General features: G+C 42.2%; 1 protein-coding gene and 1 long non-coding RNA gene across 2 annotated transcripts in view; one reads left to right on the plus strand and one right to left on the minus strand.

Moving 5' to 3' along the window:
- The first annotated feature begins 5,471 nt into the window (after nt 1-5,471).
- Nucleotides 5,472-8,684, plus strand: LOC111950807 (uncharacterized). The gene is made up of 2 exons (XR_002875531.1): nt 5,472-5,547; nt 7,143-8,684. It is a non-coding gene; the product is annotated as an uncharacterized lncRNA (long non-coding RNA).
- A 7,911-nt stretch (nt 8,685-16,595) lies between these two features.
- The window catches only part of dpysl3 (dihydropyrimidinase like 3), a 47,609-nt gene continuing 46,685 nt past the window's right edge, over nt 16,596-17,519 (minus strand). The window contains 1 exon segment of the mRNA XM_070434318.1: nt 16,596-17,098. Within this exon segment, the coding sequence (XP_070290419.1) occupies nt 17,004-17,098 (95 nt within the window). The 3' untranslated portion in view covers nt 16,596-17,003.

The raw sequence follows: 17,519 nt of genomic DNA on the forward strand, positions 1-17,519 counted from the left end.
CGCTCTTTTCTGGATTTTTGATAATTAGTGGGATCGCCTAATTCTGCTCTGCATGCATATTTTGGTGTTCTACGTTGTACTACGGAGGTATTTTTGCAGAATGCTGCAGTGCAGAGTCTCATTTGTGTTTGTCCCATTTTGTGAAATCTTGGTTGGTAGGGACCCCAGACCTCACAACCATAAAGGGCAATGGGCTTATGACTGATTCAAGTATTTTTAGCCGATCCTATTGGTATGTTGAAAATTTATGTCTTTTGATGGCATAGAAGGCCCTTCTTGCCTTGTCTCTATCCAGATCGTTACACTGTTGTCGGAAGTTACTGTTGGTGCTGATGATGTTAGGCCGAGGTATTATGCATCTCTCTCCGTGCTCTCTCCTGCCTCTCTCTCTCTCTGTCTCTCTCTCCTCTCTCCTCTCTGTTCTCTCTATCTCTGTCTCTCTCTCTCTGTCTCTCTCTCTCTCTTCTCTTCCCTCTCTCTCTCTCTCTCTCTCTCTCTCTCTCTCCTCTCTCTCTCTGTCTGTCTGTCTGCCTGTATGGCTGACTGGATGTCTGTCTGTATGTCTGTATGTCTGACTGGATGTCTGTCTGCCTGTCTGTCTGTCTGCATGTCTGTCTGCCTGCCTGTATGTCTGACTAGATGTCTGTCTATCTGCCTTTATGTCTGACTGGATGTCTGTCTGTCTGCCTGTCTATCTGTATGTCTGTCTGCCTGTCTGTTCCCATGCTGGGGTGTGGGAGGTGGTGCTTAGCATCTGGCATGGCACCTGTACAGGAGAGTAAGCAGTAAAGGAACACACAATGCACTGAGATCAAATCCCATTTTATTTGTCACGTTTCCTAAACAACATGTGTGGACTAACAGTGAAATGCTTACGGCCCCTTCCCAACAACGCAGAGAGAAACAAAATAGAGAAATAATAGAAAAGTAATAATAAATACACAATGAGTAACGATAACTTGGCTATATACACGGAGTACCAGTACCGAGTCGATGTGCAGAAGTACGGTAACTGAGGTAGATATGCACATATAACTAGGAAGAAAGTGACTAGACAACAGGATAGATAATAAACAGTAGGAGCAGCGTATGTAATTAGTAAAAAAAAAGTTAGTGTAAAAAGGGTTAATGCACATAGTCCAGGTAGCTATTTCGTTAAGTCTTTGACAATTTCTAGGGCATTGTATAGAGGTCTTGGATGGCAGAGAGCTCGGCCCCAGTGATGTACTGGGCTGTACACACTACTCTCTGTAGCTCCTTGCTGTTGGATGCCGAGCAGTTGTCATACCAAGCAGTGATGCAGCCAGTCAAGATGCTCTCAATGGTGCAGCTGTAGAACATTTTGAGGATCTGAGGGCCCATGACAAATCTTTTCAACCTCCTGAAGGTGAAGGGGCATTGTCGTGCCCTCTTCACGACTGTGTTGGTCTGTGTGGACCATGATAGATCCTTAGTGATGTGGACACTGAGGAACTTGAAGCTCTTGACCTGCTCCACTACAGCCCTGTCAATGTTTTTTCATTTTTTATTGAACCTTTATTTAACTGACTTATTGTTAATGGGAGCGTGCTCGGCCTTCTGTTTCCTGTATTCCACGATCAGCTCCTTTGTCTTGCCGACGTTGAGGGAGAGGTTGTTGTCCTGGCACCACACTGCCAGGTCTTTGACCTCCTCCCTGTAGGCTGTCTCATTGTCGTCGGTAAACTTAATGATGAGGATGGAGTCATGCGTGGCCACATAGTTCTGGATGAACAGGGAGTACAAGAGGGGACAAAGCACGCACCCCTGAGGGACCCCCATGTTGAGGGTCAGCGTGGCGGTGTGTTGTTGCCTTGATGACTGAGATCCAGTGACAACAGAAGTCATGATGTAAGCTCTTCACACAGAGAGGTCAGTCATACAGTAGAGTGGCATGTCTGTAGAAACTCTGCTTGTTATCAGGCTCTGTCAAACAGACCTGCTTTTAGGAGCTTTCATTCTGTCAACACCTCAGAGATACAGTAGGTAGTAGTACCTGATCAGATAGATCTCCCAATCTACCTGCAGTGCCTTGCAAAAGTATTCATCCCCCTTGGCGGTTTTCCTATTTTGTTGCATTACAACCTGTAATGTAAAGGGATTTTTATTTGGATTTCATGTAATGGACATACACAAAATAGTCCAAATTGGTGAAGTGAAATGAAAAAAATAACTTSTTTCAAAAAATTCAAAAAAGTTTAAAATGGAAAAGTGGTGCGTGCATATGTATTCACCCYGTTGCTTCGAAGCCCCTAAATAAGATCTAGTGCAACCAATTAAACCAAATCAAATCAAATGTATTTATATAGCCCTTCGTACATCAGCTGATATCTCAAAGTGCTGTACAGAAACCCAGCCTAAAACCCCAAACAGCAAGCAATGCAGGTGTAGAAGCACGGTGGCTAGGAAAAACTCCCTAGAAAGAGCAAAACCTAGGAAGAAACCTAGAGAGGAACCAGGCTATGAGGGGTGGCCAGTCCTCTTCTGGCTGTGCCGGGTGGAGATTATAACAGAACATGGTCAAGATGTTCAAATGTTCATAAATGACCAGCATGGTCAAATAATAATAATCACAGTAGTTRTCGAGGGTGCAGCAAGTCAGCACCTCAGGCGTAAATGTCAGTTGGCTTTTTTAGCACGTCCGGTGAACAGGTCAGGGTTCCATAGCCGCAGGCAGAACAGTTGAAACTGGAGCAGCAGCAAGGCCAGGTGGACTGGGGACAGCAAGGAGTCATCATGCCAATTACCCTCAGGAGTCACATAATTAGTTAAATAAAGTCCACCTGTGTGCAATCTAAGTGTCACATGATCTGTCACATGATCTAAGTATATATACACCAGTTCTGAAAGGCCCCAGAGTCTGCAACACCACTAAGCAAGGGGCACCAACAAGCAAGCGGCACAATGAAGACCAAGGAGCTCTCCAAACAGGTCAGGGACAAATTTGTGGAGAAGTACAGATCAGGATTGGGTTATAAAAAAATATCAGAAACTTTGAACATCCCACAGAGCACCATTAAATCCATTATTAAAAAATGGAAAGAATATGGTACTACAACAAACCTGCCAAGAGAGGGCCGCCCACCAAAACTCACGGACCAGGGAAGGAGGGCATTAATGTGAGAGGCAACAAAGAGACCAAAACTCCACAGCGGAGATTGGAGTATCTTTRCGGATTGGAGCTGGGCTTTACGGAAGAGTGGCCAGAAAAAAAGCCATTGCTTAAATAAAAAAATAAGCAAACATGTTTGGTGTTCGCCAAAAGGCATGTGGGAGACTCCCCAAACATATGGAAGAAGGTACTCTGGTAAGATGAGACTAAAATTGAGCTTTCTGGCCATCAAGGAAAATGCTATATCTGGCGCAAACCCAACACCTTTCATCACCCCAAGAATACCATCCCCCCAGTGAAGCATGGTGATGGGAGCATCATGCTGTGGGGATGTTTTTCATTGGCAGGGACTGGGAAACTTGTCAGAATTGAAGGCATGGTGCATGGTGCTAAATGCAGGGAAATTCTTGAGGGAAACCTGTTTCAGTCTTCCAGAGATTTGAGACTGGGACGGAGGTTCACCTTCCAGCAGGACAATGACCCTAAGCATACTGCTAAAGCAACAATCGAGTGGTTTAAGGGGAAACATTTAAATGTCTTGGAATGGCCTAGTCAAAGCCCAGACCTCAATCCAATTGAGAATCTGTGGTATGACTTAAAGATTGCTGTACACCAGCGGAACCCATCCAACTTGTAGGAGCTGGAGAAGTTTTGCCTTGAAGAATGGACAAAAATCTCCATGGCTAGATGTGCCAAGTTTATAGAGACATACCCCAAGAGACTTGCAGCTGTAATTACTGCAAAAGGTGGCTCTTCAAGGTATTGCCTTTGGGGGGGGTGAATAATTATGCACGCTCAAGTTTTCAGTTTTTTGTCTTACTACTTGTTTGTTTTACAAKAAACAATATTTTGCATCTTCAAAGTGGTAGGCATGTTGTGTAAATCAAATGATACAAACTCCCCCMAAAAATCTATTTTAATTCCAGGTTGTAAGGCAACAAAATAGGAAAAATGCCAAGGGGGGTTAATACTTTCACAAGCCACTGTGCCTATCTCTGTCTGTCTGTATGTCTCTCTCTCTCTCTTACTATCTCTCTCTATCCATCTCCCTCTGTCTCTCTCTCTCTTACTATCTCTCTCTATCCATCTCCCTCTGTCTCTCTCTCTCTCTTACTATCTCTCTCTATCCATCTCCCTCTGTCTCTCTCTCTCTCTTACTATCTCTCTCTATCCATCCCCCTCTGCCTCTCTCTCTCTCTCTTACTATCTCTCTCTATCCATCTCCCTCTGTCTCTCTCTCTCTTACTATCTCTCTCTATCCATCTCCCTCTGTCTCTCTTCCCTCTCGTTGTCTGTCCATCTCACTCTGTGTCTCTCTCTATACCTGGTTCTAAAATGCATCCTTTGTCCTGATCTTGTCCACATTCTTATTGTGCCGACATTTCCAGACAGGTGTAGATGATTAAAAGACACATTGTGTTCTGATTGAGATCAGATCTTCCTGACCACCTTCGTAGGTAGTCAGGCACACATTGTGTCTGGATATCTTACAAGTGTAGACGGATCTGGAAACTGAAACCATTTAAATCGTCATTGTCCTGCCTTCTAAAATCGTTGACACGTGGCACCATTGACTTATGGGATCAATATCTGTCTTAAAATAAATCCGTATTATTTTGATAGAATAGCTGTCAAATAAATTGCTTACAGGAAGTGACCGGGAAATGTGGTCACAATGCTGACACAGTGGGCGGATAAGAGACACATTTTGATACCATGTGTAAAGATATTTCTGACAATGTGGGCACAATGTATAAACAAGGCTTCTGTGTGAATGTCACCCCATCTCTCTCCCTTCTCAATCTCTCTCTTGTCTCTCTGTCTCCTCAATCTCTCTCTCTCTCTCTCTCTCTCTCCGTGTTCTACTTCTCTTGTTGGCTGTCTGCCAGGGTCTGGCGCCCCACTGTGAAAGCACCTGTACTAGCTCTCCAGGCTGATTGCCAGGCCTGTACAGGGGGTCAAGAAACTTACGGTGGGAGTCGTCTAAGGCCCAATCTGGCCCAAGCAGTCTGCCTAACATCAACCCAGGGCCCAGAGAGGGCGAGAAACTGTCATAACACCGGCAAGGCTGCCAGGATAGGTCGTCATGGAGATGTTGTTGTTCTCACGTGATTAACATCACTAAATGTGTGACACTGTTTCAGTGTAGGGCAAGTGGGCCTCTGAGAGAGATACTGGCTGTCCTTTAAAATGAGCAAAACTTCATTAATCTTTCTAGTGCTTGTTCTCCCCCTTCTTGTACCAAGTATCAACAACCATTATCTGGGTCATGGGATAATCTTTACTGTCTTAAAAAAGATTCAGTGAGTTTGTGTGTGTGTTCTTAAACCTGTAAACCTTTTAATTTCCCAGAACGGTCAGCTCCAACAGCGCCTGGACAATGTGGAGAGGGACTTCCTCATCTTCAACAGAGAAAGGTTGGATACTCAGTTTCTAATGAGAAAACTCATTGTATGTCCTAACAGAGATATACACTGTGTAGTCTACTGAGAACACTCACTATGTACACTACCATTGAAAAGTTTGGGGTCACTTAGAAATGTCCTAGTTTTTGAAATAAAAGCACATATTTTGTCCATTAAAATAACATCAAATTGATCAGAAATACAGTGTAGACATTGTTAATGTTGTAAATTACTATTGTAGCTGGAAACAGCAGATGTTTTATGGAATATCTACATAGGCGTACAGAGGCCCATTATCAGCAGCTATCACTCCTGTTTTCCAATGGCACGTTGTGTTAGCTAATCCAAGTTTATCATTTTAAAAGGCTAATTGATCATTAGAAAACCCTTTTGCAATTATGTTAGCACAGCTGAAAACTGTTGTGCTAATTAAAGAAGCAATTAAACTGTCCGCCTTTAGACTAGTTGAGTATCTGGAGCATCAGCATTTGTGGGTTCGATTACAGGCTCAAAATGGCCAGAAACAAATAACTTTCTTTTGAAACTCGTCAGTCTATTCATGTTCTGAGAAATGAAGGCTATTCCATGTAAGAAATTGCCAAGAAWCTGAAGATCTCGTAAAACGCTGTGTACTACTCCCTTCACAGAACAGCGCAAACTGTCCCTAACCAGAATAGAAAGAGGAGTGGGAGGCCCCGGTGCACAACTGAGCAAGAGGACAAGTACATTAGAGTGTTTAGTTTGAGAAACAGACGCCTCACAAGTCCTCAACTGGCAGCTTCATTAAATAGTACCCACAAAACATCAGTCTCAACATCAACAGTGAAGAGGCAACTCCGGGATGCTGGCCTTCTAGGCAGAGTTCCTCTGTCCAGTGTCTGTATTCTTTTGCCCATCTTAATATTACATTTTTATTGGCCAGTCTGATATATGGCTTTTTCTTTGCAACTCTGCCTAGACGGCCAGCATCGCAGAGTCGCCTCTTCACTGTTGATGTCAACAGGAGTGATAGCTGCTGATAATGGGCCTCTGTATGCCTATGTAGATATTCCGTAAAAAATCAGCCATTTCCAGCTACAATAGTCATTTACAACATTAACAATGTCTACACTGTATTTCTGATCAATTTGATGTTATTTTAAYGGACAAAWTTTTTGATTTTCTTTCAAAAACGAGGACATTTCTAAGTGACCCCAAACTTTTGAACGGTAATGTATGTCCTACAGAGATATATCGTCTGGTGGTCTACATTAACACCAAAATGTGGCACCTGCTGTTGCCCCCGATTTCTTTTAAAAAATCGTTCAGATTTGATGTCCTCTACTTATGAGTTTCAATGTGGGTTGCCAAAGAACTGTTACATCCTTCTAATAAAATCGGCAGAGCAGTTAGGCATAAATTAAATGGCTGAAGGCAAAAGTATTGGGCCACAGTCAACATGACATATTTACAGCAACGGTTGCGATAATGAATCCTGTATGTGTCCACTACTGCTGAGTAACTCCTTGAATGTATGTAACATGATAGAATTTGATGAAAACCCTTTTTAATTTACATATCAATACCAGATAGCAAAACATCTAGCTTTTGTGGGTTTCACCTGATAGGTCAAAGAAGGCTGTGGTGGGAACAGAAGCAACAGGCCTCACCACGACAGAGAAGAACAAGGCTATTGAAGATGGACAGAACAACAACGTGGACCCGGCAGCCTACATATCAGGATAGTGGACTTCTGCTTTAGCCCGAAGTCGCTACGCGTACCTGGCCGCAGCTTGTAGATCAACACTACCCAATCCCCCACTCTCCCTCTGCCGCCGGCCGGTGTAGGCACTCAGATTGACCTTTAACCCTGACACATTCCCCAACAGCCGGCCACTATGCCCAGACTGCTGGAGGTCACATAGATTACTACTTTACAGAGTGAGTGGCACCTGACCTAGAGCAGACAGACAGACCTTGGCTCTTTCTTMTTTTCCTCGCTCAGGGATGTGGCCTCTCAGTGGGCACCCCTTCTTACACTCTGCCCTACCTTGACTTGGTCTGACTTGGCAGCAGAGACAGACAGGATACAGCCACCATGCCTGCTAAGCTGAGGCTAGGCTCAGGCCAGGAAGAAAATTAAGCCTGATGTTGACAAATAGGATAATATGTCTGTAGTACATGAAAACAGAGAAAGGGGGTGTGAGTTGCCTCACAAAAAATGAATTAAAATTAGAGATGAGATATGCGGCCTTTGTTTTCAAGACACCAACCACAGATTCCTCTTGGAAGACAAAGGGAACCACTGACTTCAGCAGAGACAGAGTTTACTTAATGAGTCTCTGTGATGACGTTAGGCATCACTTGTGACACTCAAGCAAACCAAGATGATGGGTACTTGACATGGACATTTGGGATATAAATATTTATAGATAAATAGATATTTATTGTCTGTTCCGCACAGAAGATAGCTTTGCATACGCTTCTCCATTAATTGTAGAGGTCAAAGTGTAGTGTATGAATTCTCATTCTCTTCTGTTTAATATAGGGGTGCCGTATAGCTACTATATGGTACCTGATTGGTTTCCCCATGCAGACAATGATAATCATATATGTAGTCTAATTGAAGTCACCATCCTGTTGTTCAATATGTGCTTGGAAAATAGCTTTGCCAGTCTTTTGACCCTTTCTGCAATACAATTACATATTATCCAAGGCTTTACCTGTCTTATTAACCAGGCTTTACCTGGTTATCAGATCTACTATTGGCACCTTTATAACAACCATTATTGGTACAGATATTCTAATTATTGTAGGTTTTGATAAATGTATGTCATTCAAGGGCCCAATGAAAGCAGAGTTGTAAAATGAGTACTCTATTTTGTTTTTCATTTGTTGTCACTGTGTGGACTATTACCTGTAAATGTGGTCAAGCAGCGATTATAAAAGGTGTGCCTTAATGTCATATTTTTCTTTGGGAYCCCAACCTTATTATTTTCTTAAATACACACAATGAGCAGTTAGGTAACATCTGGGAATTCAAAAGGAAAAGTTCACCAGTGTTTTTTTTGCTATTGAAAAGTAGCACAGTAATAAAGTACTTTAGGGGTTACCTAACTAACTGCTCGTTTGTTTGTTTGTTTCTGTTTTAATAAATAGCCAGATAAGAACTGTGGCCCTGTGTGGATTTAGCAACAGTTGGAGGCATTGTTTAAAAAGATTGAAAAACATAATTGTAAAAGAGAAAAAAGGGTTGTATTTGTCTCATCCTGTGCAGACTGCCTTGGGTCATACCACAGCACTTCCCACTCCTATTACCTGGAGCTGTGCCCCTCTATATGGAGTATAGTTGTCATGGTGGGTATGAACCTCTATATGGAGTATAGTTGTCATGGTGGGTATGAACCTCTATATGGAGTATAGTCTGTCATGAGTGGTATGAACTCTATATGGAGTATAGTCTGTCATGTGGGTTGGAACCTCTATATGAGTATACGTCTGTCATGGTGGGTATGAAACCTCTATTGGAGTATAGTTGTCATGGTGCGTCTAATGAATCATGTTAGTTGTAGAGCATGTCTTGGCTTTTCCTAAAGTGAGGGGGGGGGGGGGGTTAGAGAGAATATGGGGAGAGAGAGTGAGAAAAGAGAAAGGAGAAAGGAGAGAGAGGAGTGTTTGAGAGAAAGGAAGAGAGAGGAGAGGGAGAAGGAGAGTTTTGTACATAAACTGCGAAAAAACAAGGTGAAATAGTTTGCCAGAGAAAATATCAGAGGTGTTAAACACTAGACCTGTCATTGAGGTTAAAACCTAGACTGTCATTGACGTGGATTAAACCACTAAACCTGCATTGAGGGTTAAACAACTAGACCTGTCATGAGGCGTTAAACACTAGACCTGTCATTTAGAGGGTTAACACTAGACCTGTCATTGAGGGTTAAACCACTAGCAACCTGTCATTGAGGGTTAAAATGCTAGAACCTGTCATTGAGGGTTAAACACTAGACCTGTGCATTGAGGTAAACACTAACCTGTCATTGAGGGTTAAACACTAGACCTGTCATTGAGGGTTAAACGCTAGACCTGTAGTTGAGGGTTAAACTCTAGACCTGTAGTTGAGGGTTAAACAATAGACCTGTAGTTGAGGGTTAAACGCTAGACCTGTCATTGAGGGTTAAACGCTAGACCTGTCGTTGAGGGTTAAACGCTAGACCTGTCATTGAGGGTTAAATGCTAGACCTGTAGTTGAGGGTTAAACGCTAGACCTGTCATTGAGGGTTAAACACTAGACCTATCATTGAGGGTTAAACACTAGACCTGTCATTGAGGGTTAAACGCTAGACCTGTAGTTGAGGGTTAAACGCTAGACCTGTCATTGAGGGTTAAACGCTAGACCTGTAGTTGAGGGTTAAACGCTAGACCTGTAGTTGAGGGTTAAATGCTAGAATTAATGATGGCAGATAGATAAACAAATGCATTTATGATTGGTTCCATCTCTATGCTTGGTGTGTGATCAATTTTCTATGATGTACTATAATGAAACACTGCCACCTGGTGTTTATGAGTAGTGTACTTAAACACATTTTACCTTGGCATCAAGGGCAGTTTATTTAGTCCCTGCCAACAGTAGACTGAGAAAACAGGATTTAGTTGTACTCAGATGTCAAAGATGTGAAATGAAATATGGTGTTTACAAAAATTCTTTCACCTTTAATTTATTTCTGTCTATGCTAATCCAGTAATCTATTTCAAATAAAGATGAGGATAAAAACATGTGGTCACRACTCATTGTGTGTACATTGACTGGTAGTATTTGTGCCATGCCGAGGGTTGGATGAGTCCGTGTTAATGATGTGTCACTGATATGTTGGAACTGAGGTAAGCACTACTGAGAATGTACTGTTTTTTAAAGTATTGGTTTTGCCCTTTATGCCTGAATTGGCACAGGGGAACCACAGAACACCCACAATAAAATGATCTAGAGAGAGAGAGAGAGCGTGCTGTGTGCTCTCTGTCTCTCTAGAACACTCACATGTTGTGTGTAAATCCCTCAGTAGTCTTAACAGCTAGCTATCTGGATGAGTGACAGGGCTCTAACACATTAGGGACCTTATCACTGTGAGCCAAAAGGGCAAACCGATGAAAACAGTGATAAATCAGACCCATACACAGCACTGGGTGGGACAGAGACACACTGGAGAATGGCACCAAAGAGAATAGGCTAAGTATAGCATCCCCCAGACTACCCATACAATCAAGTGTAGTCCCGTGGAAACAGGAAGCACAGTTTAGGCTTGATTTGTTTGTCTGATGTGTTTTTATGAGAGGGCTTGGGTGCACTTCCTCCTCCAGATTTGGCTCCAGTATTTGTTGTTACAAATATAAKATCTTAATTTGATCACCATGTTGCAAGAGAACGTTCCGCAATGCAGGAAATGTAAAACGTGTAGTGTATTGATGTTTRAAAAGGCATCTGAAGTTTGTATTTTCCACTTTGACATTTCAGACTTGATTTTCCCTTACAAAGAATCAACCCCTACAAAAATGTCCATTAATTATAATCCACATAATAATTCAAATTTCCCGTTCAAATTTCCCGTTGCTGCATTATTTTCCTGTTGTAGCAAACTGACTCATATTAAGATCCTACATCTGTACAAAGAATGGTGAGCTCAACAAGTAATTTGGGGGGAACCATTTTAGCCACTGTTTCCTTAGTGAATAACACTGTATGCTTCAAAGCTGTGCATGCGCTGTCATGGGGTACTTTCAGGCCTTTATGTAGCTTGTGCTGAGTTTATCACACTGCTATGCACCTCTCATTATTTCTGAGCTCCTACACACCTTATAAAAACAGAGGTTATGTTCAGAGCTGCTGAGGTCATTGTGCACTACAGCCAAAGTCATGCTGCCTGTATCTGATTATTAACTCTCCTATACTGAAGGACAAACAGGTATTGTAATCTAGACGGGTTTTGGTTCTACCTCGGCCCTGATACTAAAAGCTGTAGTATCAGTTGTTGATCTTGCCAGATATGAAGTCAAAGCTATAGTCCTCGAGTCGCGAACCCAGATATCATTATGTGACATCTCTCTCTCTCTCCTTCCCACCTTCAATCGTGTTCCTCAGCAGATGAAGGAGGAGATATTACTTGTTAATATAATACAGCAAGTTACACGCTTGTGGTTTTCCCATTCACTGCAACTCTGACTGTGGCCAACTTCTCCCCAGATCCCCTTCAAGACAAACACCCATCACTCTTCCATGGTGGGCTCTGAGCTCTGAACTGATCCAGCACTTTCCAACATTCACAGGGTAATCTGGGTGTTTCCTTGAATGAGATACACTGAGTATACAAACCATTAGGAACGTCTTACTATTATTGATTTGCACCCCTTTTTGCCCTCAGAACAGCCTCAATTGGTTGGGCCATGTACTCTACAAGGTGTCAAAAGCGCTCCACACAGATGCTGGCCCATGTTGACTTCAATGCTTCAATGCCAAGTTGGCTGGATTTGCTTTGGATGGTGGACCGTTCCTGATACACAGAAGAAACTGTTGAGTTTCCCAGCAGCATTGCAGTTCTTGACACACTCAAACCGGTGCGCCTGGCACCTAATACCATAGGCACTTTTTTAAAATGGAAGCTTTATTTAACTAGGCAAGTCAGTTAAGAACAAATTCTTATTTACAATGACAGCCTACCCTGGCCAAACCCAGACGACACTGGGCCAATTGTGCACCGACCTATGCTGCCCTACCAAGCAAAAAGGCAGTAACTGCTCATTTAGTCAAAAATGAGTTAATGTCATTTTTGCTACATTAAATACATGCTTAATCATGTGGACAAGTATCCTGCCTCTATTGTACTGTGTTCTGGAGAAAATGGGGGTCATGTTAGCAGTAACTGCATAAAGTTACTGTGAAACCAAGATAAATAAAACCCATTTTTCTCAGTTACTGCCTTTTTGATTGGTAGGGCAGTATGCGACTCCCAATTACAGCCGGATGTGATACAGCCTGGAATTGAACCAGGGACTGTAGTGACACCTCTTGCACTGAGATGCAGTGCTTTAGACCGCTGTGATACAGCCTGGAATCGAACCAGGGACTGTAGGGATGGATGCCTTTTGCACTGAGATGCAGTGCCTTAGACCGCTGTGCCACTCGGGAGCCCACTTAAATCTTTTGTCTTGCCCATTCACCCTCTGAATGGCACACATACAGTTGAAGTTGGAAGTTTACATTACAGTTTTTCACAATTCCTGACATTTAATCCTACTAAAAATTTCCTGTCTTAGGTCAGTTAGGATCACCACTTTATTTTAAGAATGTGAAATGTCAGAATAATTGCAGAAAGAATGATTTATTTCAGCTTTTATTTCTTTCATCACATTCCAAGTGGGTCAGAAGTTTACACACTCAATTAGTATTTGGTAGCATTGCCTTTAAATTGTTTAACTTGGGTCAAACGTTGCGGGTAGTCTTCCACAAGCTTCCCACGATAAGTTGGGTGAATTTTGGCCCATTCCTCCTGACAGAGCTTGTGTAATTGAGTCAGGTTTKTAGGCCTCCTTGCTCGCACACGGTTTTTCAGTTCTGCCCACACATTTTCTATGGGATTGAGGTCATGGCTTTGTGATGGCCACTCCAATACCTTGACTTTGTCTTTAAGCCATTTTGCCACAACTTTGGAAGTATGCTTGGGGTCATTGTCCATTTGGAAGACCTATTTGTGAACAAGCTTTAACTTCCTGACTGATGTCTTGAGATGTTGCTTCAATATATCCACATCGTTTTCCTGCCTCATGATGCCATCTATTTTGTGAAGTGCACCAGTCCCTCCTGCAGCAAAGCACCGCCACAACATGATGCTGCCACCCCCGTGCTTCACGGTTGGGATGGTGTTCTTCGGCTTGCAAACATCCCCCTTTTTCTTCCAAACATAACAATAGTCATTATGGCCAAACAGTTCTATTTTTGTTTCATCAGACCAGAGGACATTTCTCCAAAAAGTACATTCTTTGTCCCCATGTGCAGTTGCAAACCGTAGTCTGGCTTTTTTATGGCAGTTTTGGAGCAGTGGCTTCTTCCTTGCTGAGCGGCCTTTCAGGTTGTCGATATAGGACTAGTTTTACTGTGGATATAGATACTTTAGTACCTGTTTCCTCCAGCATCTTCACAAGGTCCTTTGCTGTTGTTCTGGGAATGATTTGCACTTTTCACACCAAAGTACGTTCATCTCTAGAAGACAGAACACGTCTCCTTCCTGAGCGGTATGACGGCTGCGTGGTCCCATGGTGTTTATACTTGCGTACTATTGTTTGTACAGATGAACGTGATACCTTCAGGCGTTTGGAAATTGCTCCCAAGGATGAACCAGACTTGTGGAGGTCTACAATCTTTTTTCAGTTCTTGGCTGATTTCTTTTGATTTTCCCATGATGTCAAGCAAAGAGTCACTGAGTTTGAAGGTAGGCCTTGAAATACATCCACAGGTACACCTCCAATTGACTCAAATTATGTCAATTAGCCTATCAGAAGCTTCTAGAGCCATGACATAATTTTCTGGAATTTCCCAAGCTGTTTAAAGGCACAGTCAACGTAGTGTATGTAAACTTCTGACCCACTGGAATTGTGATACAGTGAATTATAAGTGAAATAATCTGTCTGTAAACAATTGTTGGAAAAATTACTTGTGTCATGCACAAAGTAGATGTCCTAACCGACTTGCCAAAACTATAGTTTGTTACCAAGAAATTTGTGGAGCGGTTGAAAAACAAGTTTTAATGTCTCCAACCTAAGTGTATGTAAACTTCCGACTTCAACTGTATACAATTCATGTCTCAAGGCTTACAAATCCTTATTTAACCTSCTCTTCATCTACACTGATTGAAGTGGATTTAACAAGTGACATCAATAAGGGATCATAGTTTTCACCTGGATTCACCTGGTCAATATATGTCATGGAAAGAGCAGGTGTTCCTAATGTTTTATACGCTCAGTGTATGCTCGTCATAGAGCCTGGTTAAAGTCAAGCTGGAGGATCACCTACGATAAGAATAACAGTCATCTTAATGGGATTTCTCCTCAAAGGATCTCTTACCCCCCATACTGTACAAGCTCATCTGTTGTAAATGGGCATATAAAATAACTGGTCACTGACAGCTACATTATCTTGGGAGGGTTTATGTAAGTTCTTATTGTGAACTGGCTCTGTTTGGACTCCATCTCCCACTCCAGACTGAGATGGTGTTTTAATAGCGGAAATCTTCTCAGCCTGTCATAATTACACCCATCAAAAGTGATGTCATGAGACTTTAACTGGCTATAAAACATAACAATTATAACAGAGCGGTGACAAGAATACTGCCAGGCTTAACAATGGGTCTGAAAATGGGAAATTCCCATAGCGATATCAAGCTAAAATTACATTTACATTACATTTAAGTCATTTAGCAGACGCTCTTATCCAGAGCGACTTACAAATTGGTGCATTCACCTTATGACATCCAGTGGAACAGCCACTTTACAATAGTGCATCTAACTCTTTTAAGGGGGGGGGGGGTTAGAAGGATTACTTTATCCTATCCTAGGTATTCCTTAAAGAGGTGGGGTTGTAAAATGATGCAGATAGAGTAGAATTGCTGTTATATTACATCCTCTATCTAATACATGGTACAGACAACTAACTGTCAGATCTACACATCACATTTCTATGAGAGATGTTCTTTAACAAGGTGCTCTGGCAAGAATGTGATTCCTCCTGGACCGGTCATGTTCAGAGTACATTAAAAGGTATATTTTTACATCTACTATACTGTATATTGAGAAATCAAACAGAGACAACCAGTCAGTTGCAACTCATGTTTATTCAGGAACAGTTCATACCACCACATCACACCTCAATGTTGTTTTGACCTGCCTTCTCTGGGTTTTGATACAACAGTAAAAAAAGACATAAAAACTATAAAAAAGATCAAGTCAAACTAACATAAATATAATCACCACTTGGATTGCTTCGAATTCCACATCATCACTCAATAAAAAACAATGACCTCACGACCTCTTCCTCAGCTGATTGGGAGAGCAAAAATAAAGCTCTCCTCATCCTCCTCCTCCTCCTCCTAGCCTCATTCTAAAAACATACTACAATCCCCTCCCTTGTCTGGGACAGGTAAACAGACCAGAAGCATAGAAAAGGACTCTGAAAGAGAGTGACCCAGGGCTACGCCGGTCTGTCCTCTCCTTGGTGTTAGTTAGATACCAAACCAAGGGCTGTCAGTCAGCTGAAGTGTACAGCATTGTGGGGACTCTCTCGGAGTGTTGCCATTTAAACCAGCACAACATTATCTTTCAATGTTATGTTGTTGAATGCAGGGCATGATGGTCTGTTGCTTCAAAACGAGAGCCCACATTGTCAGGAAAATAGAAATAAAGCCAGAGGTAAATTACTGTGATTTCAAAGGTTTGTTACTTTTATCATAAACATTTTTTTGTATGTATTATTGTTCACAAAGCTCATAATTACAATTTCACGACCCAGGCCATGGAAGTTAAGCTTGGTTTTACTTCTTGTGCAAGGGTTACATGTTTTCTTAACCACCCAGATGACTTGCTAAAAGGTATGAATAGGAACAGGCATTAAGCTTGAAGCAAATGCAAAGGACGGTTTCTCACAATGTCATCTACAGCCAGGATGGAGTGGAGCGGAGCGCAGGGGGAAAATTAAACATGACAACCATTTCTACTATAATATGCTATTGCATGTTTGCAAAATAATATTGTAATACCAGATAAGTTTTTATCTTCAAGAAAAATAAGAAACAAGACCATCTCTAATGACTATCACTCCTGGTTCAACAACCCAGGGAGGCAACGAACAACATCATTCACAAAGCTACGTTACATCAATCATACGTACTCACAATGCCACCTATCAGTTATGGACGTTACTGCATGTTATCATTACATTGCTAGGGAACTAAATCAGCAGACTAGCACTGAAAAAGGGTGAAAGCCAAACATGATGGAAGTAAAAGGCCGTATTACTTTTCCTAGGTAACAAGCATCAGAACACTGTGGAAATTGGTATCATGAGGTTTATTTAACTATATTATAAATTCAGAGTATTGCCTAAAATGTCAATACACAGTTGACACAATGACTAACGTAGACGATGAGGGACAGTAATAGAAATTGATCCCCTATACTCTGGTTATGAACATGCTCCTGTTATTCCAGACCATACAAACCCAATCTTTTTGTAAACAAATGTACTTTAAATGAATATTTTGTTTTAGTGACTGACCTGCAATTCCCTAGGAGGAGTAGTACTGAGCTTTTAGAAGCTTAAGCAGGTAGCATTGTGGCTGGTAAGGCATGAGGATTCAGTGTTTTACTCAACTTAACTTGTTTTAACTAATCATGTCTCCGTCGTCTCCCAATGGCTGTTGTCATCTTCTGACTGGTGTCTCTCCTGGTTAAACCTCTTAGCTGAGGGATGTGATGTTGGAGCGACCACCAGGGGGAATTACAATGCGGCGTCCCGCTGGCCGGATGGGGACATCCTCTGTGGTGGGGGGACCTAACAGACAAACAGGATTAGAGCGCTGTCTCTTTAAGCATCAGGATGAGGATATCCTCTGTGGTGGAGGGACCTAACAGACAAACAGGATTAGAGCGCTGTCTCTTTAAGCATCAGGATGAGGATATCCTCTGTGGTGGGGGGACCTAACAGAAACAGGATTAGAGTGCTGTCTCTTTAAGCATCAGGATGAGGATATCCTCTGTGGTGGGGGGACCTAACAGAAACAGGATTAGAGTACTGTCTCTTTAGGCTTCCCATTAACAAAGCCAGCTCCAGCCAGAGAGAGAGAGAGACAGAGAGAGAGACAGAGAGAGAGAGACAGAGAGAGAGAGACAGAGAGAGAGAGACAGAGAGAGAGACAGAGAGAGAGAGAGACAGCGAGAGAGACAGAGAGAGAGAGACAGAGAGAGAGAGACAG

This window comes from Salvelinus sp. IW2-2015, linkage group LG23 (assembly GCF_002910315.2).
Source record: "Salvelinus sp. IW2-2015 linkage group LG23, ASM291031v2, whole genome shotgun sequence".
In the NCBI taxonomy this organism is placed as follows: Eukaryota; Metazoa; Chordata; class Actinopteri; order Salmoniformes; family Salmonidae; genus Salvelinus; species Salvelinus sp. IW2-2015.